General features: G+C 39.5%; 1 protein-coding gene across 1 annotated transcript in view; it reads right to left on the bottom strand.

Moving 5' to 3' along the window:
• Positions 1-25,020, bottom strand: part of PLPPR1 (phospholipid phosphatase related 1) — a gene marked incomplete at both ends in the record, with an annotated part of 95,502 nt that overhangs the window by 26,413 nt on the left and 44,069 nt on the right. The window contains 2 exons of the mRNA XM_084236138.1: positions 2,079-2,211; positions 18,991-19,179. Of these exons, the coding sequence (XP_084092264.1) occupies positions 2,079-2,211; positions 18,991-19,179 (322 nt within the window). The remainder of the gene's footprint in view (positions 1-2,078; positions 2,212-18,990; positions 19,180-25,020) is intronic.

The raw sequence follows: 25,020 nt of genomic DNA, 5'->3' as shown, positions 1-25,020 counted from the left end.
AATAGTGGTCTTCCTGGGCCTCCCTGGTGGCGCAGCGGTTGAACACTGGGCTGCGAAGTTGCCATCAAGCTTCTGCAGCGCCAGTTCGATCCCCGGCCACTGGGCGAGGGTCCCACATGGCGCACAGATCTTTCCTGCCACCTGCTGCTCCCCTCAGCAGTGTATCATCAGTCTGCCTGTACTGTTTCCCGCCCTGGCTCTGGTGAATTCTCTCACCCTCCTGCGCTTCTGATTGTACCCAGTGCTTGTATAAATAAATAAATAAATAAATCTTAAAAAAACAAAACAAAACAAAACAAATAATAGTGGTCTTCCTGAAGCCATGCCTCAGCCTAGTGCACTAAATCAAGTGGATTTTCAGGAATCACAACAGGAAATAGGCAGGATTCATTACCGAATGATGGGAGTCTTCAGACATCTCTCAATGAACAAAGACTTGTCCTGCCAATGAATGCAGGCAGGTCTCTATAAATGTCAGGTGCCAGCTAAGATTTCCATTCTTTGGATGCTTTCCCAGCTGGAGTGGCTAGCAATAGGTATGACTGATATTTGTCAAGGAAAAGTAACAGTGACTTTGAAAAATATTTCCATTTGATTATAACATAATAATCCTTTACTTAAGTAAGTTGCTTTAATTACATACACTGGAGGCAGTTCAGACAGTCATCATAAGATCTCCCCTGAATCAAATACACCTGTGTATGTATCCATCACTGAGAAAAGTTATTATCCCATTTTTTATCATCTTCTTCACTGTACAATTAGGATTGTAACAATATATTATAGGGTGTTGTGTGGATTCAGTGAAATAATGCCTAAGAAGTGTTTAATCCATTGTCCTGTACAGTAAGTATTCTTTTCTCTCATAGATTGTTATGTAGCCACTCTAGAAGTGATCAAACTCTGGATATCTTTGGAAGGTATCCTTGTTTGCAATTAATGAACAAGACAGTAGGACCTCATTGATCAGGGTACCCCCAATGAGCCAACTGCAGAGTTCCACCACAGTTTATTCTACCAATAAGATCAGTAAATGAGAAAGACTATTTTAATGCTAGAGGTTGCTGATTTTAAATTCGATTTTCTTAGTCTCACTACCTTATTACTCCCCTCACTTCCACTCCAACCACAGAAGTTACTGCATATTTGATTTTGATGTGGACTTCTGTTCCTGACTTGAGAAATTCCACCTCTGTCTACAACAGGAAATAAAAATATCAAGGATAACCAAAAGAGTTGAGAACGTGCCATATTCTAGTCCTCAGTTTTCTAGTTGTCAGTTCTACATTTTGAAATGGCTTGTTTTAATGTAAGTCATATTCACATTTTATACAGGCTCCCATGAAGATGGGGTCAGTAGGTTTTTGTAGGATCTCACCAAGTCACTGTAATAGTTATTTACTGAGTACTTACCACCTAGGAATGCTGCAAGACCTAAATTCCTACCTAAGCCACCACACACATTCATTCTCATGTCTATAATCATCATCAATATCACCTCAGAAGTTTTAGAAAAGTCCTAGAAGGAGAGATGTAGATCATGCCTTAATTATTCCATATCCTGAACACTAGTAAACCAATTTGTTCTGCAACTATTTTCAAGGACCTGATGGATTTGGTTGCTCATATTTTGATAAGTTCCTGGTATAACAAAATTATTGGATGGGCAATCTTTGTCCGGACATTTATTTCTAAATTTGCTTTATCAGTGCCCCACTGCCACTGATAAAGTCCACCCTTGCTGGCTCACTTAAAGTGTACATGGCAATTCCAGTCAATATGAGGATGCAATTTCAGGGGGGAATCACCAATAAATATTGCATAAGGAAAAATCCAAATTTGAAATCATTGGTAGGATAGTTTAATAAGTACCACTTTATACAAGGATAAAAAAAATGAACAAGGCGCTAGAATTAGGCTCAATTTTTGTGCTCCCTGGGAAATTCTCAAAGCAACCCTTGCTTTTGAAGTTGATACATTCACAATTTAGTTTGTTTTATCAAGTGGGTCTAGTTTCAGTAAGTTTAGTAAGTTACACCTGCAACTGAGGCCTTAGCTCAGCATATTTTTGTACTTACCTATGAATCGTATGATCCTTCGGAATAAGGGGCTTAGGTAACAGCATTCTCCGGTCAGAATAGTTTTCTCCTGGGCAATCAAAGATTCTCTGGTTGACTTTATGAAATACATGGATATCTCACCAATAAAAATCTGGGGAAGGAATGTTTAAGAAATGTCAAGTTGTCTGATAAAAGAGAACAGTGGCTTGAAAAAAACTTCTGAGGATCCATAATCCCGCCATATTGGAAAGATGGAGCTAAATAGTGGTTTGTGCTGAACCCTTCAAAAGAATAAAACAGATCAATAATTGATAACTTAGATTTCTATTTATGAAATTAAATTCTAAGGTCCTATAAAATAAGTTGAAATAATTAAGTTGTCATATGATTTATGATAAGCTCATGCTGGGACTGATTTAGCTCAGTGTATGACTTGCAATGATGAGAGTAACTGGGGCAGCCCCTGTGCCCAATATAGCATTACATGCACACATCACAATAAAGTCTTACTTCATGATATGGTAATCCTGCCATTACTGACATGATAATCCTTCATTTTCACATGTCTGTCTGAGTTATATTTCTCCTACTCTGAACTAGTTGACTGTTCTCTCTTTATGATTGGCATCTCTCTTGTCACCTTGAACTAATATATGTTGCCATTTAAATCATAATGCTCTAACACAGATTATGAACTCCCTGATGACAGGGATGACACCTTGCATTTCTTCATTATCCTCGTAGTACCTAGTACAATGTATTCCCTTTTCAAAATTAGGAACTGAAAGGTGGTTAGTTGTCACAAATTCTGACATTGCCACAATTGAAGACTGAGAGCCATCAATGAAGAATAAAATTTTCACAATTACCATCACCTACAGAAAATTGGGTTGCAGGCATTTTATCATAGTATTTTTCATGCTCACAAGATCCATAGTGAGATATTATTACCCCTAGTTTACTGGTAAAGATGAAGTTTCAACAATGTTAAGAAAATTACCCTACATCTGGCACATAATATGCTATTTTAATTTTCCTAATTTCCACAATTTCCCAGAAGGAGGAGATCTTATACATTTATTTTTTATGCACATGCTTGTGGTTTTAGATAAACATTATCAATCTTTTTTTTTTTTTTTATAGAGGCATGGTTTATTTATTTTTTTTGTTGTTGTTGTTTATACATGCACTGGGTACAGTCAGAAGTGCGGGAGGGTGAGAGAATTCACCAGAGCCAGAGCAGGGAGCAGAGCAGGCAGAAGGACCGAAGTACACTGCTGAGGGGAGCAGTGGGCGGCAGGAGAGGTCTGCACGCCATGTGGGACCCTCCTCCAGGTGGCCAGGGAGCAGCCGGGGATCGAACCGGCGCCGCAGAGGCCGCGGGCAGCTTCGCAACCCAGCGCTCAACCGCTGCGCCACCGGGGAGGCCCCAACATTATCAATCTTTTACGAATTCCTATGCCTTATATTCCTCATTTCATTTTGGATTATCTGTGTAGAGGGAAAAGGACAACAATATCATGAATGGCACACTGGGTGACAGAAATAAACTACAGAATATAAAAAGTAGAATTTATAGATGTTTTTCCTTCCTTTTATGAATGAAGAAGCTGAAGGGTTAGGTATACCTAGTATTTGAGGCAATTCTAGAATGTGACTATTGTTCTATTTCCAAGGTACCATTCTATTTAGTACTTTAAGACAACTTGAGTCCTTCAGTGGTTAAAGTATATTGCATTTGACATATATATTTTTTCTGTGTTCTCAGTATTAAGCACAAAATCAACAAATATTTTGATTGAGAAACTACAAAGTAAACATTTAGTTATTAAGAGGAAGGACTGTGGAACCAGGGTTTCCTGATATTAGAGCTGGGGTTTGTGATTTGTTAGCTCTGATAACTTTGATGAAGTTTTTTACTTCCTCTATGCCTCAGGTATCTCATCTGTACAACCAGGATAACAATCTCTATTACAGGGATAATGTATATTTGATGGGTTAAATCATGTAGATAAAACAATGTATATATTCATTATGTAATGTATATTATGTATATATGTGAATTGCTTAGGACAGTTCCTGAAATATATTGTACTTTATCTGAGAGACTAAATTTGTCTTTATTGTTCAATCATCAGCAATAAAAACTGAACCACCATAACAATCATCATCATTATAACTCTATTCTTTTTTTAAAAAGATTTATTTATTTATTCATACAAGAACGAGGGTACAGGCCAGAGGTGTGGGGGGGTGAGAGGATTCACCAGAGACAGAGTGGGGAACAGAACAGGCAGACTGACTGAAATACACTGCCGAGGGGGAGCAGCGGGCAAGACAGGAAAGGTCTGCTGTGCCATGTGGGTAGCTCCCTGGCCAGGGATCGAACTCGTGCTACAGAGGCTGTGGAAATCTTCATAGGTTGCGTCTTAACCCCTTGAGCTACCAGGGAGGCCCTATTATTCTATTATTATGGCAAAGCACTCTGCTGTAATTCTGCGGAGGCAGATTACAAGGTGAATAAAGGACTTCTATCCTCCAAAACTATCTAATCTACTAACACACACGCACATGCACACACACACACATCTTGTAACATCAGACAAATTATGTCTGACTTACATTACAAGGACAAAGGCTCCTAGGTAGTAGAAAGGAGTTTCCTCCTTCTGGAAAAGCCAGACTTGCTCTAGTCAGTTTTCATTCCTAGTGCCAAATGTGCGACTCAGCTAGAAGACTCTACTGAGTGTCGCTAGTTATTACATGCCATCTTTAATGACAGGAGCCCTTTTAGCCTCCTCTGCCAAGAACACTTGTCTGGACCTTCATTGTGATTCTTATCCCATCACAATCTATCCCTAAAGGCTCTGAGCTCCTCCAGTTAAATTGGATGTTTGCTTCTCCCCTTGCCTAGAACCTGGAATGTGAGGCATACTCAAAAAAGAAAAAAGCAAAAAAAAAGCTTTACTTTCATTTCACAGGAAAGCAATGAATAATGAACACTTTATATGGCCTATCTCATAGGCAATCAGGTCTTTGACATCCTTGCAGATTAACAAGGCTCATAAAGTTCTGCCCGACTATAACCTGCCTCTCTGGTGACCTAAATCTGGCTGGTGTGACCTTGAAAAGGAAAGTGCTGGTTCCATTTGACAACAGAGAAAATAGGAAAGTAGAGAAAGCAAAGAACCACTAAACAACAGAAACACGTTAAGATAATTAACCTTAATAGTCATAAGCTACCTTCATTATTTTGACAAATGCAGTTTTAAAAACACAAATGAGTCTGACAATAAATTTATTATGACTACATCTCAGTCAGAATAACACTTTTAGCTGAACTAAATGACCCTTAGCCTTTAAATCTGAAGAGTCTACCATACCGCTTTGCCTCACTGTAAAAGGCAATGACACCTTCTTGGGTTGTTCAACCCCAGCCCTAACAGAGAACAGGCATGAGCATAGGATAACATGGTACCACAGGGTCTGAATCGGACAGAATCCACCAGGAAGGGCAGGGAGGTCCTGGACAGAGGCCAGGCCCAGGCGGACTACAGGTGAGACAGTGGCTCAGGACTAGCATGGAGGGAGACAAGCAAGTCAGCATGAGGGAGAAGCAGTGGGAACAGACACAATTCAGGAGCAGACAGGTAAACAATAATCCAGGGATCACCTTGGCAGGTGCTGTGTGGACAACACTGTGCAGTGTTAGAACTGTTTTGTACCTTACATGTGTTGGAATTAACAATGAGCTGGTGCTCTGTCATGTAAACGTGCTTGATGATCTTCAAGAACCCAGGCTTCCCTCATTGATCATAAAATTTATCTCTACTAACAAAACGTACCAAGTGGATTTGTTTGTCCCTAATGTACATGATGGGACCACTCTACTGCATTTTATCTGAGTCAACAGATGGGGATAAATTCATGCACACTCAGATACATGAAGTAGAATTTCCTTGAAAGAGCTTTCTCTGATCCTACAGACTAGCTTAGGTATTCTTTCTGTATATGAGTTTGTTACCTTGTGTTTGCGTTTTCTAGCAATTATCTCAGATAATGATATCTTATGATTGTGATAGGATGTCCTGCCTGTCTTAATCTTGGTTGTACCCCCACAGCCTAAGCCCAGTGGAAGGTACACAGGAGTTATTCAGTTTTGAATGGAGGAAGCATGTTAGAACAGTGAAGGTCTCTTGGAATATGTGTTTAATGAGGAAAATGATAAATTAGGGAAAATGATTTCTATTCATTATTTTTCTGGATGCAGTGAAAATGTCACTGTCCTCTAAAAAGTCTTAGCTAGCTCACATCAGGAAAAGGAAGACCCCATCTTCTCTCTGCTGCCACAGCACATTATACAGATCTCTATCCTGACATTTACCGAATTAATTGCAATTATGGTGTATGTCCCTCTTCATTTGACTGTGACATCCTAATGGGAAGGACTTTTGCCCTCCCTTGTTTCTTCCTTGTTTGGTGACTAGAACAGGGAATAATAAATAGCAGGCTCAATCAATATTTTGTGAATGAGTAGAAGATTGAATCTCTAAAGAAACTACTTATGGTAGAAGTCTCTGACCTTCATTTGTCTGAGGATGAACTCTGCAGGAAATTCCCAGTATAGGTCAGAAAGCATGGAATTCTTGATGGACTGTTTAAGAATAAATAAATAAATAAAAATAAATAAATAAAAAGGACTAAGTAATATAAACTGAACTATCTTTTTTAAATTAGACTCACTCATTTATTAATTTTTATTCAGTTTTGCATAATTTTGCAACCCATTCTGCCAGAAATTGTTTTAGTACTAGAGAAAGTAAACAGATACATGGAGGGTGGGGTGGAGGGGGAGATGGAAGGTGGCCAGGACACCAATAAACTAAAAAATATATAACGTCACAAAACGAAATATGATTAAAGAGTTAATCAGGGAAATGGATGAAAAATAATAAACAGCAGAATTAAATATGTACTGCTTGCTTCAATCATTTCAGAAGCCCCCAAATTCTCAATCTATAGTAAAGAGATGTGCAAACTCTAGAAATTCTCCATTCGGTGAATGAAAGGAGAGGGGGAACAAGAACAATCAAGCAAATATGTGAAGAAATCTATATACCACCTACTCTTGTTAAAATATATTTAAGCACACACACACACTCACACAGCTAAAAAACTCACTCTAGGGCCTCCCCTGGTGGCGCAACGGTTGAACACTGGGCTATGAAGCTGCCCGCAGCCTCTGCAGCGCCGGTTCGATCCCCGGCTGCCGGTGAGGGTCCCACATGGTGCGAGAGACCTCTCCTGTCTTGCCCGCTGCTCCTCTCAGCAGTGTATTTCATCGGTCTGCCTGTTCTGTTCCCCCCTCTGTCTCTGGTGAATCCTCTCACCCTCCCACACTTCTGACTGTACCCAGTGCTTGTATAAATAAATAAATCTTTTTTAAAAATAAACTCACTTTAAGGTATATTAGACCAACTAGAACTTGTCATTTAAAAGTTAATGAGGCTATCCTCGGTGATGTAGCAGTTGAGCGCTGGGTTGCGAAGCTGCGCACAGCCTCTGCAGCGCCGGTTCGATCCCCGGCTGCTCCCCGGCCACCAGAGGAGGGTCCCACATGGTGCGCAGACCTCTCCTGCCGCCCGCTGCTCCCCTCAGCAGTGTACTTTGGTCTTTCTGCCTGCTCTGCTCCCCACTCTGGCTCTGGTGAATTCTCTCACCCTCCCGTGCTTCTGACTGTACTCAGTGCTTGTATAAATAAATAGAAAATAAAAAAAAACTTAAAAAAAAAAGTTAATGAGGCTCAAATTCACACATATAATGACCTAAGTCTCTCATGTTAAAGGTAATCAGCAATACACGAATTGCTACTATTGGCCAACAACATTCAAATCACAACTAAGATACGAAGCAAAAAAGAAAATAAAAAATCAGAGCAAAGATGTATCTATGTGCCCAGTTACTGGCATAACACCTGGAATATATTAAGTGATTGTGAATGTTTACCTAACGAAGGAGGAATGGAGAGGAGGGGAGAAAGGGATCATTTTAGAACATGAAGGTAGGAAGATGTTCCTGGTTTTTGGTTCAAACCACAGTAGACAGAGATGACTGATGAAACAATCTAGGTTTCTGAACTTGAGTGGGTTGCATGGATTTTCATTTTTCTGCATTTTGCTGACCACACATGGGGGCTGTTTCTCTTACCATTGGGCCCTATACTCTCCCACAGGGTCTGATTGTTTGGAGAGAGGGAGGGAGATTCTCTTTGATAAGGCCTCCAGTCCACGTTGGACACCACTTTGCACGTATGGCAGATTTATAACTCTGATTTTGGCAATGGTTGAGTTTCTCCATCTGTATCTTTGCCAGACACACTCTGCCTCTAGCTACTACGTTGCTCAGAGAGCAGCTGGGCAACTGAGACACTCCCTGTCTGACCCTGGCTCACCTTTCTGATTGTTGGCTAACAAACACCATATCACTCATTGAAAACAAGAATATTCTCTGATAAGAAACAATTAAGGTCAAACTCTTAAATCAGGCAGTGAATTAACTGCAATGAATTACACTGGTATGTTTCTCATCTCTCAACTGCCAGTTATAATCTCAGTGACATAGGACATTTAGATAATAAACTTTAGGTAATGAGATTAACTGTTTCATCTTAATAAAATTGCCTTTCAAACATGGAAACCTAAATAGCAAATAAATAAGCAACTTGAGACATAGTGTATCAGTTGGTGTCTCATCTTTTTTTTCTTTATTTATATAAAAATCGGGGTACAGGCCAGATGTGCGGGAGGATGAGAGGATTCACCAGAGACAGAGTGGGGAGCAGAACAGGCAGACTGACCGAAATACACTGCTGAGGGGAGCAGTGGGCGAGACAGAAGAGGTCTGCTGCGCCATGATGGGGATTGAACTGGCACGGCAGAGGCTGCAGACAGGTTCACAGCGCTACGCTCAACCGCCTGTGCCACCAGGGATGCCCATCTTCACCAATGTTTATGGTTGATCTGGCAAGTGATTAATAAGTGGTAAAATGCCAAAAATTCAGGGAGAGTTATTTTCAAAATATAAACACTCTGCCAAAGTCACAAAGTCTGAAATTGCCAATATCAAAGTTATTGCAGTATTATCTGAATGTGTCTGTTGAGTAGAAACCCTAGCACTTTTACTTTTTGTAATGTGACTTTGTAAAGTAATTGAGACTTTCTGAGCTTCCATTTTTCCCTTGTTATATGATTTTGAACACAAGGTCAATAACTATGTCAGAAGTTTGTTCAGTGATTAAAAAGTGTATGTAGGGCCTCCCCGGTGGTGCAGCAGGTTGAGCGCCGTGCTGTGAAGCTGTCGGCAGACTCAGCAGTGTGGGTTCGATCCCTGCTGGCCGGCGAGAATCCCACATGGTGCCACAGACCTCTCCTGTCACGCCTGCTGCTCCCCTCAGCAGTATATTTCTGTCATCTGCCTATTCTGCTCCCTGCTCTGTCTCTGGTGAATCCTTTCACCCTCCCACACCTCTGGCCTGTACGCCAGCTCTTGTATAAAAATAAATAAATCTTTAAAAAAAAAAGTGTATGTAAAAGCATCAATAGGTACCCAAGGGATTTTGTTGCTTTCACTTCTTGGTCTATCTTTGCAAAAACGTGTTTTGAAACAGGAAAAAAAAAAAAAATCCATTACTCCTGAAGTAAGGAAACTTGGTGTGACAGCTCTGTTCTGCCTCATCTGGTGTTTGATTGCTTCATCATTCCAGGCCTCAGTTTCTCATCTGTTGAACTCAAGATCTGTAAGGGGATTTTTCAGTTCCAACATCTTTACATTTATGATAGAAGTTGACAAGAGAGTTTTGATTAATAGAAACTGAAATCACTTATTTAGGCTTTAATCTCAGTTCCATTGGTTAAGCTCTCCACGGCTGGAGGTGGGGGGGGTGTTCTTGAGTCACATTTTCATTCTTTTTTTTTTTTACACTGAAATAACACTAGTTTACAACACTGTCCAGGTTTCAGGTATATACTTTCTCACCTCAGCAACTATATATCACACCTCATACACCACCAAATGTCCAGTCACCATCCACCAACAATTAATTGGCCCCCTCTAACTACTCCCTCCTTTTTTTCTTCCCCTCTGTTAATCACCATTCTGTTGTCAGAGTCTAAGTGTTTACTTTTGCTTTGTTTTGTTAGTTTTTTTTTTCCTTTATACTCCACAAATGAGTGAAATCATAAGGTGTTTGCCTTTTTCTCTCTGACTTACTTCACTTAGCATAATCTCCTCAATGTCCACCTATGTTGCTTCAACTGGCAAGATTTAATCTTTTTTTACAACCGAGTATTCTGTTATGCATATATATCACATCTTAATTCATTTATCCATTGTTGGGTACTTGGGTTGTTTCTATATGTCCGCTATGCATATATATATATATATATATATATATATATATATATCACATTTTAATTCATTTATCCATTGTTGGGCACTTGGGTTGTTTCTATATTTGGCTACAACACACTGTTTAAAGGAGTGTTTTCATATTCTTTGGGTATATATCCAGAAGTGAAATTATTGGATCACATGGTGGTTCTATTTTTAATTTCTTGAGGAACTTCCATATTGTTTCCCACAGTGGCTCCATCAATTTAGTTTTCCACCAATAGTTCCCATTAACAGGTTCCTGTTTCTCCACATCTTCACCAGAACTTATTATTTCTTAACTTTTTGATACCTTCTTAACCCGCATTTATAATCCCATGGGGTTTTGCTCTTACTAAGCAATCTTTTTTTAACCAAGTGGACACAGCCTATTCCAGAGTCACCTCATTCCCTGATATCTCTTGTCACTTTGGATTATTAAAGGACAGCCAAGGCTGGCAAACAAATCTTGGTCTTGTGCTCTGAGGAAGAGGAGAGAGGGACTCTTCTAAACTTTCTGACATTAGCATCTAAATGCCTTCAGAGCTTTTAGGTCCAGGAATTTCTATATGTTTCTAGTATTCTCCCTGGTAAGCCTCTAGAGTCATTAGCATTTCTAGGCACATATGGCTGTATTTAAAAGTGACCCAGGAGAGTTTAAATGTACAAACTCTGCTGCCAGTTCTCATTGCCCAAGTCCTCATGCTCTGCTTTAATCTCTCCTGATGAGGCTGTTGATGACTCAGATCTGCAATGAGAGCTATGGTTGGTTCAAGAGCTCTTGACTTCTATTTCATCACAATCAAGTATAAATGACACCTCCAGACAGTTCCTATTTCCTTCACAGCTCAAAGATTCAACAGAATTGAGGCTGCTTGGATGATGGCATTTTGAAAATCATTTAGCAACTTGGGTAATAAGTGTCTTGTGGGTTACAGCTTCCCCAGCGGTCTTGTTCTGGGACCACGTGTACCCATTTGGAAGGCTATGTTTCACTGACACTTGTTATAAAACATAGTGCCAAGATGATGGACTCAATTACCAAAGCATACACTTTTTTTTCCTGGACAGTGAATATAAAAGGGAATTTAAAATGAGTAAGCTAAAATACTGCTTTTAATGAAAAGAATACGCATTGTGATCAATGTGATGGTAAAATAAATTTACCATCACATATTTTTAGGCACACAATAATCTTTTCAAGAAACATTATCAAAGCTCTTTAACACAATCATCTAATCACCCATCATAAGAAGGTGCATCTCGAAGGTGGGAAACAAGTCTCTGTGGGATGGTGTCAAGGGGAAATGAATCTGTAAAGGGGATTGGAACACTCATCTGCAGTGTGGACAGAAAATGGGCAAATAGGCTTTATTATACCTTTTTTATATGTACAACATTAATGGAAATATCTACAAATATTTCACAGAAAAACAATATAAATTGTAAAGACAGTATGTTAGCAAAAAAGAAAATATAGTAAAAAAACAAACCAGCCCCCTCCCCCACCAAAGAAGTCATTTGATAACATAAGATGTGAATTATATAAAGTGATAAAAGGAGTTTCAACAGATGAGGTTGTTCAGACCCTGAAAGAGGCAGTACGAGGCCCTACAATGTCTCCTTTGCTTCCGCAGCTGCGGCCCTCGTCAGTCAGCCAACAGACTTGCATTAATTGAGAGCTCACTCTAATCGGCCCTGTGCTTTTTGCATTCACTGTAAGAGCTTACAGCCCAGAAATCCCCCAAATGAAGATTCACAATTTCCTCCAAATTGTGCCTTTCTATCAAATTGTGTTTGTCTCTTCCTTTCTGAGGAAATTCTAGATGAGTCTTGTAGATGTGTGCGTGCACGCTTGCATGCAAACTGAGCTGTTTCAATTTTCTCGGGCTGGGAGTCAAATGTTCTGCTGCTTCAATACTAAATACTCCCCTGTCACTTTGTTGTGAGGCCAAGAAAAAAGGTTTAATGTCCATTTTCTCATGCCTGGTGGCACTAGGCTGAGATATATTAAGAGTAAATCAGATTCTCTGCCGAGCTCAATCCTCTTATCCAAACAGGCTTTCTGCCTTTGACTCTAGGTATGGGAGTTTATTCAGGATACCTGGGGCAGTAGTTAGCCAGGTCTCCATGCTGGTCAGAATGCACCCTGCAAGTTTCTCTGACATCTGGGCCACCACTTTTGCCTAAACAGGTTTAGACACAATGAGTCCCCCAAGCTCTAATCTTTCCTAAGATCTGGGACAGCAGTGGTCTGTTCCCATGTAGTTTATCCCAAGTGACCTTGCCTCTGCATGATGCTGATCTTTTCTGACAGCAAAACACATGCTCAGCGAAATAAGCCAAAAAGAAAAAGAAAAATACCGGATGGTCTCACTCATAGCAGGAATCTAGAAAACTTAAATAAGGGACCAGGAAAATGAATAACTATAAGAAAGTGAAAATCAAAATCAACAAAAAACTATGAACCAGAGACACTTTTAGGGGGGCGGGGGCGGGAGGGGAGGGATTGGGGTCAGAATGGGGGGCTGCAATTGTATGGGGAATATAACAATAAAATTTATAAAAAAAAAAAAAAAAGAAGAAATAGGAAATGACAGGTCAAACACATGGCAGAGTTTTTCCTGGCACTTCCCCCATCCCCCCCCCCATGCCCTTCTTCTGTATCCCTGCAGCTGTGAATGGGGTTGGTAATACCCATCCACAGAGACTCTCTAGGGTGCTGGGTATTCTGTGGTTAATATGCTTGAGAATGTGCAGAAAACCAAGGACAAGTCCAGGCTATGCTCCTTCTTTGAAAATTGCCATTAGTGTCACATAAGTCTTCTTTCTACTTCAGGGGAAATAGGAAATGAGTTTAAGGAGGAATAAAATAAAACTGTACAGTTCTGCGAAGCACTTGTTCAGGCACAAAGGTGTAAAACTGTACTCCAGAAAGAGACAGGAGACTTGGGAGCTGGGAATCAGAAGCTTCCAATCGGAAAGCTCTTTTAGCAGCTCTCATGGAATATGAGGACTAAAAAGATCATGGAGATTAATTAGCCCAAATTCTCCTTTTATTTAATGATGGGAAACTGGGAACAAGACTTATTATAGGTCACACACTTACTGGGGGCAAAAGCCATGACTGGGATCCCTGATCCACTTGACAGATCAGTCTTGGAAAAGGATGACTTCGCAGCATGAAGGATGAACACTCAGGCACAGGGGTGTGCTGCGCTAGGCACTGGGGTTCTGCGCCATAGTGGCTCAGCAGAGGCGCTCTGGGACAAGTCACACCTCCCAAGAAATTAACATAGCTCTGTGCTGCCAGGAAAAGTCCCTGAGCACCAGAAGCCTTCTGCTTTCTGTCCTACTGCTGCTACCCTATTTTCAGGTCTTGGAGGAAGATCAAGTACCATCAGCAGGCTTCAAGGTCATACAGCTCTCTGCCAGTAACCCATCAACTGTCATTAGCCCTGGTTCCTAGCAATGCCTCTCATTTGGGAGGAAAATAAAAGTGGAACCAAATGGGTGGCTATTTGTCCAGTCACATGCAGAAGTAGAGAGTACCTTCAGTAAATCATGTAACCTAGTCAGGTCTCAATGTTCTCAAAAAACAGAAAAAAGACAAGAATTGGACCACATACTTTATCTATGCTAAGATGTCTTCTATTTCACTGGACTGTATTAAGGATAAGCTAGGAAAGGACTATAAAATATAAATAAGTTAAAAGGTATTATTCCTGCCATTGTCATTTATGGAGGATTGATGGAATATTCCTCAGCACACATTCTGGGGCCTGCTAGCCCTATGGGTCACATACTTGACCCAAGAAGCAAAGGAATGGGAATCAGGGCTCTATACACACAGAAGGTCAGGCTCTTAATGCTCAGTTCACTGTCTGCTGGCTTCACCCCCTTAGCTTCCCATTAGAGTATTCAACCCCCAAATCAACTTGGGGGAAAAGGAATTGATGGAAAAGACAGGATCAAAATTTGTAGCCTGGAGAAGAAGACTTCTGCTGAAATCTTAGAATAAAGATCTGTCATTTTTGTCCAGAAAAAACATTTTTCACAAAATTCTTCTTTTCTATTTTTGTTTTGGGCCATGTGTGTTTTTATTAGAACTGTCATCTTCAACTCTAATGAAAGTTTGGTCATTTCCTAATTATTGCCAGAAGAACTTGAGTGCACAAATTTGTTTTTAAAAATATATCCTTCTATGGAAACAATCCAAGTGCCCAAAAATAGATGACTGGATCAAGAAGATGTAGTATATATACATAATGGAATAATATTCAGCAATCAAAAAAGATAAACTCATGCCATTTACAGCAACTTGGATGGAGCTGGAAGAGATTATGCTCACTGAGATGAGTCAGAAAGAAAAAGAAAAATATCAGATGGTTTCACTTATAGGAGGAATATAGAGGAACCAAGTAAGGGATCACAAAAAAATAATAAACTATAAATCAGATACACCCTGCAGGGAAGGGGGAGGGAGAGAGATAAAAGCAGGGGAGAGAAGAGCACAAGACTATGGTGAGGGTGCATGGGTGAATTGGTGGTGGGAATTTTACGGGGACTATACCTGAGAGGAGAAAGCAAATATTGTACAAAAATGAAACAATGACTTAAAATATACATAAATAAATTAAAAATAAATAAAATATATCTTTCTATTTGAAAACAATATATAATCATGTAGCATTTGGAAATGTATAAAACCATAAATTAAGAAGAGAAAAATTAACTGTACCATTAACACCCAGAGATAATAGCTATAAATTTATAGTTTATTTATTACTAGCTTTTTTATAGGTAATTATATATTTGGGGTTATAGTTGCAACACATCTTGCAAGTTATGCTTGCAAGGTATCTTCTTAGGGTCTATTAAATATTCAGACTTACAGACATTGAGTGACAGACCCTTGACGGACCCATGTGCTACATTAGGCACCAGTTCACTTGGAAGGCACCCTGGCTTGCCCAGCTGGGCAGCACCACATGCTCCTCTTCAGCACCTGTTTTTACAGCGGCCCAACAGAGCAGTGCAGTCAGGAGCAAGGACAGCAGACATGTAGCATATATACAGAGAATGTAGGAGCCATCCTGGCTTACAAGTCTCATGCCATATGTCAACATACAGTGTAGCAACTCCACAGGCACAGCTTGTAGGGTCCTGAATGGACCTGCTAAGTTTCCAGTGTCCCTGCACTTGCATGACACAGCATGGTGCCTCCTCAAGCAATTAAGATTCCTAAAATCAGATGCAAGCCACCAATCAGGAGTCAATTTTGCCTAGTAATACAGTTGGTATATATACTCTTTATTTTTTTCTAGGGGAACAGAGTCAGAAAATCAAGAGAAGATTCTCTTGCAGAAAGGAAAAAGATTATACCCACAATACTACATATAATAATCAGCCTTTTGAAAAAAATCTCAAGATGAAACACCAGCATGTTATATTGCTTTTAATGGTGTCTCAAAAACATGATTGCCCCATAATGTATTCACTTAATCCTGTGTATTTAGTTAGTTCCAGGTTTTTCACTGTTAAAACTATTGCTAAAGTGAATATCCTTAACACAAATGTGTACATTGTATAAAATGTTGATTATGCCCATAATGTAATTTCAGAGAATGGAATTCATGACTGTTGCAAAGTTTATAAAACTCTCAGTATTTTGTTTGACAAGCGGAGAGAAAATACCAGCCTATTCTTGACTACAAGCTCATGAAAGTATCTTCACCTTCAACATGGGCTATGTTTCTTTAAATCATTTGCTAATTTTATATGAGGATAATGCTGGATTTTTATAAATTACTTTAATAATTGAAGAGTTTAGAAATGTTTATATATATATGCAGTTTATTGTTTTCTTAATCATCTGTTCTCTTCTGCTTAAAAAGATTCCAAGTGAAAAAGCTCATCTTTTTAAGTTTAAAGGATACTTATTTACATTTCAGTCTCATATGCTGCAAACTTTTTCTTGAAGTATTTTTGCTTTTGCTAGAAATGCTCATTTTTAGGTAGATAAATATATCCATTCCTATATATTCCTATATATGTTTGCACCAACATTCCTAACTAAGTAAGGTTGTTTTTGTTACTCAGGGTGCTATAGTGGGAGTATATGTAAATGGACTGAAGTATCTGTTTTTTCTTGCTTTATAATAATGTGAATTGAAAAACTTCCCTTTATTTCTAGGCTCTGGAACATTTTATATAGTTAAGCATTTTCTATTCCTTAGAAATGTGAAGGAATTTATTCTATAGCTATTTGCCCCTAGTATTATTATGCAAGATAAGTATTAGACAAGCTGAAAATTTTAGTCTATTGCTATTCAGCTATTCAGCTGTCCTTCATTTTTAAGGCATTGTTGGCAAACTGTCTTTTCATTAAATAATATAAATTTTATTTATATGTAGGCATTTATTGACACAGAATTGTAATATACAATTTAAATAAAAATATGACATAGACTTTGAAAGGTTATGCATTTTTGCTTATATTTTATTTTTTCCTCTTCTTTCTTTCTTATGTTAAACTAGCCAGGGGTTTGTACACTTTACTTTTCAAATAATTAGCTCCTGATTTTATCTATTATTTTCTGATTCAATAATTTTGTGTTCATAATTTTTATTTCCCTCGCTTTCCTTAGTTTTGTTTTTTAAATCTCTGTAATTACAAAGTGTAATTACAGGAGAACCTAAGCAAAGACATTTTCTAGGACTGGAAAGTGAAAAAGGAACTAAATTAGCAAGTCAGTGGATCACTCAGAGATATATGTCTGAACACACAGGAAAAAGATATGAGATAGGAAGAAACCAGAATCTGATTCCAGACTAAGCCCACTGCTTCCAAGTAGAACCACCACTTGACCATTCCAGACAGAACCGACTGTGACCTCCTGGCTTAATATGGGGAGAGGAGTGTCCTACCTTTTGAGGTATGTGGAAAGGTGTCTTTTATGCTTATCCCTGGGAGGGTGAGAAAAAAGAAGGTAAAGGTAAGAAGGATACAGAGATAAACCTTCCTCTGGGAAAGGGCATATTTCCATGCTACCAGCGTGGTCAGCGGAATCTCAATCTCTCTAGGCAGAGAAGTCGGTCTATGATCTTGAAGAGAGTGAAGAACAGGCTCCAGCCAGGTTCTTTGTTTCCCTACTTCTAAACACTTAGTACATGCCAGACCCTGTGTTAAATAATGTGTATGAATCATCTTTTTTTGCGCCTCATGACAACTCTCTGAGGTAGGCAGTCACATTTCCCCATTTTTTATTGGTAAAGGGCAATAGAGTGACTTGCCCAAAGTCACACAGTCAGGACATGGCTCCAGGTATGTGGGATAGCAAAGCTTATATTTTTAACCAATCCACATAATAATATATAATATTGCATTTTATCAGGCTGACTTTAATCCCTACTGCATAGTGTTACCACTGATGGGTGAGCATGTGAAGTTTAGGGTCAAGGACCAAAATGAAGTTCAAATACCATGACTCATTATGTCCATATATTTTCTCCTCTACATGCTGGTCCACTTCTCATCTTAATGCAAGTCAAACATTTGCATGGCAAACAGACCTGAACTGAATGATGAGCAATTTATATATTCCTTAGCATGCCAGGCAGTGTTTTTGTTCCTACCTTTAAAAGAGGGCAAGGGAGAGGACAGGCAGGGGAGGAGGGAGAGCTGGGGCAGGCAGTTATTGGAAGAGAAAGGGGAAATGATAAATCAGAATACATCCCAAATAATCTGACCTTGGCATGTTTAGACAGAAATATGTATTTTAATGCCCCCATGAAGCCATTTTTTAAATTAAAATATCTAAGTGTTAAGTCATTTTATTAGATAACACAGATTTGTGAGCTTCATGCTTTTGAAACAGTTTCTCTAGAAGATTGTCTGGCAAAATTTTTCCCTCCTAAGAGAGAAAAATGAGATAAATGAAAGCAAAGTGGCAATTTAATTGAGTGTGATGTAATGTGAGCAGAGCTAGAGACATCAAGAATGAATCATAGCAAACTTTAGGTCAAATGATTTCTCTTATCTCTGGCCTCTCTGCGAGTTCAATCAGAACTGCAGGAGATACAGGCCCAGGGGTTTCTAGTCCACCCTGATCTGAGCCTTTATGTCAATACCAGCATTTATATTCTTCTGAATATATATGACCCACAGCACAGTTTTTCAAGAACACAGTATTCTTAACACATCAGCTAATCATACCTGTTGATTTATGATCATCACATATGATTTTAAATATATATGTGTGTATACACTGATATACATATATTTAAATTCAGATACCAAAAAACAAAAAGCACTTATAAAAGATAAGATCCTTTGAATGTAATTTTATGCAGAGCTCCACTCGCTGTGTTTGGGCTGAGACAGACTCCCCTGATAAGGCTGCTGGTGAATGCCCAGGAAAAGAGGAACAAGGAAAAAAGGCAGACAGGAAATGTTGTTGGAAATCTGACAACAAAGAAGGATGTCTATGTCTGTACTTACAATAGCAGTTGGGGTGGCAGCCAGCACACAATAGAGCACCAGAGGGGTGATGAAGCTCTCTTCTTCTGTCCCCGGGTAAGGCTTCATTAAGTCTCCGTCCTGACAGAAGAATCCTTGGATATGCACCTGAAAAGTGTCAGTGCATTCGAAGTAGTAGGCAAGCAGCACTGTCCCGGCCATGATGACAAGCTGAAAATACAGCATGGCCACACAGAGACATTAGCAGGGCTTTGGAGCAGCACTCGCCCCCCAGAGCACACTCCCTCCATCACCCCGGCAGCTCTCTTGGGATCAGTATTGGCAGAGTGTGTGCGTGCCTGGCTCTGCGTGCTCTGGGCTGAGAGAGTGTGTGCTAGCTGGTCTGCCTGGTAACATCTGTTATATAAACCTTCCAGCAAATAATGAACAGTTCCCATCTGAGAGGCAGACCTTAACAAGGCTGGTAGGGACCCAGCTTCTGCTGTCACCTGCTCAGAGAATGCATGGGCACCAAAGTGATATTTTCATTCATGACAGGTGAAAAGTCCAAGGGCAGTGCCATAAGAATTGGTAAGATGTAGATGTGAGAATGTTTCATGAGAAATCTCATAAACTATCAGTGACAGACTTACCTTATTATAAATTATTAGAGGCAGATGAACCACAAGTGAATGAATGAATGAGTGAACAAGTGGATAGGAAAGCGAAAGCCTAGAAGGGTTAAAGGAAAATTTCTGAACCACACCCTATATAATTGGCAGGGATGAGAACAGTGCAAATATTCTACATTGGTCACAATCTTTACCCCTTTCTAAAAAGTTTTTGCCGTTATCCCAAAATGCTCTCCACTAGTAAATCAAGGACTCTGCTGATGATCATATCTTATTATAGACATATACCCTTCATAAAGTGTTGATATAAAAAGGGAAACAATCATCCATTAATTTTGACTCAGAAGCATCCTAGATACATGCCAAAGTTAGATATAGCCTTTTGTAGGCATGTGGTGTGAGAGAATATGGAAATGCCACATTACTTTTTTATTCATATTTGGGAAATACTGAAATGTCAAGATAAGATAATGATAAAGGTAGATAGAAAACAGGTCAATGAGGATGTGAAATTACAGAAAATCTAGCAGAAAGGGATCTTGGAGATCTTCCCATCTAATATCTTTATTTCCTAGATGAGAAAATTATTGCCCAGCAAGGAGAACTGATCACTACTAGGTTATCTAACAAGTAAACTAAATACGCGCTCAGACTATGCATCTATCAGCAAAGCAAGGGAACTAAAGCAGAGGAAAAAAATATTTTTAAGTGTTGATTTGTTTAAACGTATCAATGTAATCATTATGGGAAGAAAACAACTTGGTAGGGTTTTTTTTTATGGCTTAAAATTGTTTTTATTTGGAGGGATGTAAGTGGTAATATGGGGGAAAACCACAACTTTTTCAGTGTTTAGGAAGTCTAAAGCTTTACTCCAGCCCTGAATGAGTAACCCAAAGCTAGTTAGGATCAGAGCCAGGACTAGAAACACACATTTTCTAATCCCGTGTGTGTGTGTGTGTGTGTGTGTGTGTGTGTGTGTGTGGCGGGGGTGGGGAGTTTGGGGGTGGGTGTTTGATCTGTAACATGGAGCAAAATTGTATCCCTTATAAAAAGGTGCAGAGCTCCTTGGAGAGGCAAAGCAGCTCAGTTCCATATGAGAGAAAGTGTTGCTCTTTTTATCTGTTGTCATATTCATTTCTTTAGCCACAACAGTGAAACAGAGGCTTCACTCTGGAAACAGGGTATCTGCAACTCCTCCCTCCCTAGCCGAAAGCATCATTTTCTTAAGTGTCATTTGGATTAAAGAATCCTTCCCTATCCTTTGATTTTCTCTATTGCAATGTTTTTTCTCTCTGGAGACGAAGCCTTGAGATTCTCCTGGTTCTTGTGTCTCTCAATACCAACTCCTAAGGATCCTGCTATAAAGGTCTTTACCTTTTGACTGCCTCTATCACCATGCTTTCCACTCACACATCATGCTTTCCACTCACTGTCCCTCATATCTGATTTGTTTCTGGCTCTACAAGGATTATATTCTTCTATATCTGGCATTTTTTCCCTCCATCCCTCACCCCTAGTTCACCATCTGTCACGATTTCCAGTAATCTCTGGACACTCCTGTGCATTTCTTGGTGCTTGAAGTTATTTATTGGCATCACTTGTAAATCGCCAATGCTCATGCTAGTCATCTCTGCCTTTACAAGCATTTGGTTATTTTCTTTTCCACTTAGAAACAGAGAAAAGACTTGTATAAGTCTATTTCCTGTAAGAATTAAAGATTATTGCTGGAAAGCTGCCTTTGCTAGTGGGTGCTCTTATCTGCAGATTGATTACAAAGTCAAGGCCATGAGATTTCTACTTCTTTTGTGTTTGACTAGTCAATTGAATCCACCTGATGGGCAGGAACCTGGCCAGCTGATTTGAATGTCTTGGAATGAAAGCTAGGATTTCAACAGTTTGAAGCTCTGCTTCTTTCTAGAGCTGCCTCAATCTCCTGCCTGGGGCTGGATCTGGGATGTCTGTGTGGCTCATCCCTGTAGCTGTAAACATTTTTTTCTCTGTTTCATCAGCCCTTGGGAAATATTTGCTTGGAGAAGAGGAAAGACCTATCAGAGCTTTTTTTTTTTTTTTTTTTTTAATAAAAGAAACGCAAAAATGGCATCTAGTTTCCTGTGTGTAGGAAGGATAAGTTATTATATTTTATTGGGTAGCTTTATGTTACCACTTCCATTTTAAAAAAAGGGAAAGGTGAAAGTGAAGTAAACAAAAGCAAACACATACACAAAAATGTAAATATATGTGTATGTATACTTACACACACACATATATGCATATATATGTAAAGGGATGCAACAAAAAAGCAAAGATAGAAACTTTTAGGCTATAGAACTGTCAACATCAAATACATCAAAATTAACAATAATGACAACAAAAAGTCAAAGTCGTACGGCTAAATTTGAAATCTATGGGACAAATCATGAATAGTTGTCTGACCAATTTAATCTTAGAATTAGCATTCAGAGAGAATGGAATGAGTCAATCAATCAATCAATTACAGGAGCAAAGAACTGAGAACCTTGGAGACTCAGAGTGGTGAAGTAGGTGGGAACTTTGGCAGCCTCTGGGAGAGAACTGAAACATCACCATGTGTCAACTTGTCTTTCATCTTCCCCTGAGCTGCCAGAAACCTGTCACTGTCGTTTTCAAGCAACCCTCCAACTTTCCTGGATAGTTCCCAATGATGCCGGGTAGAGATGCACAGGAGCAAAAAATCGAACCATTAGAATACTGATTTCTAGGTTGCTTTTCTAGTGGTCATTTTCTTGACACAAGATGTTAAAAAGAAGCTGATGCATTTGCTACAGGAAAAGACACACCATATAGATTCTTCTTCCATGAGCAGAAAGATCTACCTTGCTGCAGTGAGGATGCCACACAACTAGCCACTCACACCCTCCCTCTTCCTTCCTGTTCTGGGCCATGATTCATCACTGTCCAGTTTTGTGTTACTAGTGCCAGCTGGCACACCTGCCCTCTCCCTTGCCTTCTGCAACCCCATTTAAGGCTGCATGGAGGGAGGCCATCATGTTGGTGTCACATGAGCAGATGGTGATGCTGTGCTGGACCCAAGTCTGGTGGAAGGGCTGAAGATGTGATGTGAAGGGAGCAGTCATGGCGCGGGGAACGGTTGGCTAAGAAGGGGTAAGGAGCTCATACCAGGAATTTTCCTCAGCTGTCACTTCCTCAGAATGACAAGCTGACACAGAAAAACATATTAAGTCCTGATTATTCCTAAGGGGTTAGAAGGCAGAAGCCAACAATATCTGAAATCCAGTTCTCAGGGTTGAGAGCACTATGTTTCTCCCTAGGCCCTCTGTTTACTAGAGAAAACTGAATGTCACAAAGAGTGATAGTGGGGAAGGTCACAAGCTAAGGACAAGAACATTTTCCTTCTCTCTGGAAAGTCTGGATAAGCTGGAAGGGTAAGGGGCAGGTTAGGGTGGGGGAAGGTCACAGTGGCTATAGTCGCATATGTGTTCATGTGTGTGCACTCAAGTATGTTCAGGTAGGCAAGGCCAGATGCTGGAGGGCCAGATGAGAGAGCTGCTCTGGTGTGGAGTGTGAGGGGTACCTTTCAACCCGGGGGGTCTTAGTGTAAGGTGACTAACCATTCCACTTTGCTCAGGACTGAGGGGTTTCTCATGGCATGAGAATTTCTCCACACACTTATTTGGCCTGGGGGAAATCAAGATACAAATACAAGTCAGCACAATAGTGAAGGTTGAACTATATGCTACAGACTGGGTCCTTTATTGAGATATCTCCTACCATCAATTTCATTAATTCATGGATTAATAACAATTATCATAAAGATGTAATGAGGCATGTTTATGTATTTTCATTCTGTTCCAACAAAGGAGGAGTTTTATCAACTTCTATAAAATACAACAAGCCAGCCTCAGAGGGATGGTGGAAAGGAAGAAGAAAGGGAATAAGTATGTGACATAAGGTGGGAGTAGGAATTACAATCTTAAGTATAAATTGTTTAGTAATCCACAAAATAAGGAAATGTTGGTTAGTTACACATTTCAGTTTATGTAAGATAAAAACATTCAATGCTTAAGTGGACTCTTTCTGACCTAGTTTAAGACATACAGGAAATCCTCCTGGATCCTCATAAAGAACATGCAATGATAATAAATGAATGGTGAGTATGGTACCTAATGCATGCCTATATTGGGGGTACTCAGTTGTTGACAAAACCAAATAACAAACAGCAAAAATGTTAACAAAACAGGCATACTTTTGGGACTGATGGGGTTTACAGTGTGGGAGATAGATATAAAAAACAAGCCCAAAGAAACAATAACATGATTCTCATTGACAACCACATAACCAGCTATGTAACATTGAATGTGTTATCTTACATGATATTCATAACATTCTGGAGAGGATGAGTAAAACTCATTTAAAGAAAACTTGGAGAAACTCTGCAGATGGCAAAGCACCATACAAATATGTATAATAAATGAGAACATTACCAAAAATAAATCATACCAGCATAAGGGGTGAACAGTAATTGACATCATTTAAAATTTCCATCAGACACTGGCCACCCTTCTCTAAGAACTGCCCATTTAAACAGTCTTGCTTCTATTACAAGACTGATTTCCTGGCTGGACTGAGGGTAGATACCTGGTCCAAGTTATACCCATGAGCTCTTTCTGATGAACTTGAAGTGAAATTTACTGATATTCATGTGTCTTTGTTAACCAGTTTGAACTCAGGACATACAAATCTATCAAAAGGAGCTACAGAGCAGCCTCGTGTGACTGTTTTAATCTTGAAAAGTGGCAACAGAATATATAGAAAAAAATGAAGTGGCTATGCAAAACCAAGAGATGATAAGACCTAGAGAGAAAGAATAATTTTCGTTCTGGCTTCCTTTAGTTTCTCATTTCAGTTAATGAGTAGCCAATCTATGCTACTTTGGTTTCTTAGGATTTACTTTTAACCTTATTAAAAATTTCCTCTTAGGGAAATGCAAATCAAAACTACAATGAGATACCATCTTACACCAGGGAGAATGACACATATTAAGAAAATTAGCAACAACGAGGATGTGAAGAAAAAGTAACTCTCCTGCACTGCTGGTGGGAGTGCAAACTGTTCCAACCACTATGGAAAGCTGTGTGGAGATTCCTCAACCTACTAAAGATAGAGCTTCTATATGATCCAGCAATTCCACTCCTAGGTATTTACCCAAATGACACAGAAACATTAATTCAAAAGGGCACCTGCACCCTTATGTTTATAGCAGCACTATTTACAACAGCTAAGCTATGGAAACAACCCAAATGCCCCAAAATAGATGACTGGATCAAGAAGATGTGGTACATATACACCATGGAATATTATTCAGCAATCAAAAAAGATAAACTCATGCAATTTGCAGCAACATGGATGGAGCTGGAAGGGATCATGCTCAGCGAAATAAGCT

Source organism: Talpa europaea (genome assembly GCF_964194135.1).
Source record: "Talpa europaea genome assembly, chromosome: 7".
Taxonomy (NCBI): domain Eukaryota; kingdom Metazoa; phylum Chordata; class Mammalia; order Eulipotyphla; family Talpidae; genus Talpa; species Talpa europaea.
This window is presented reverse-complemented; position numbering and strand designations above follow the sequence as displayed.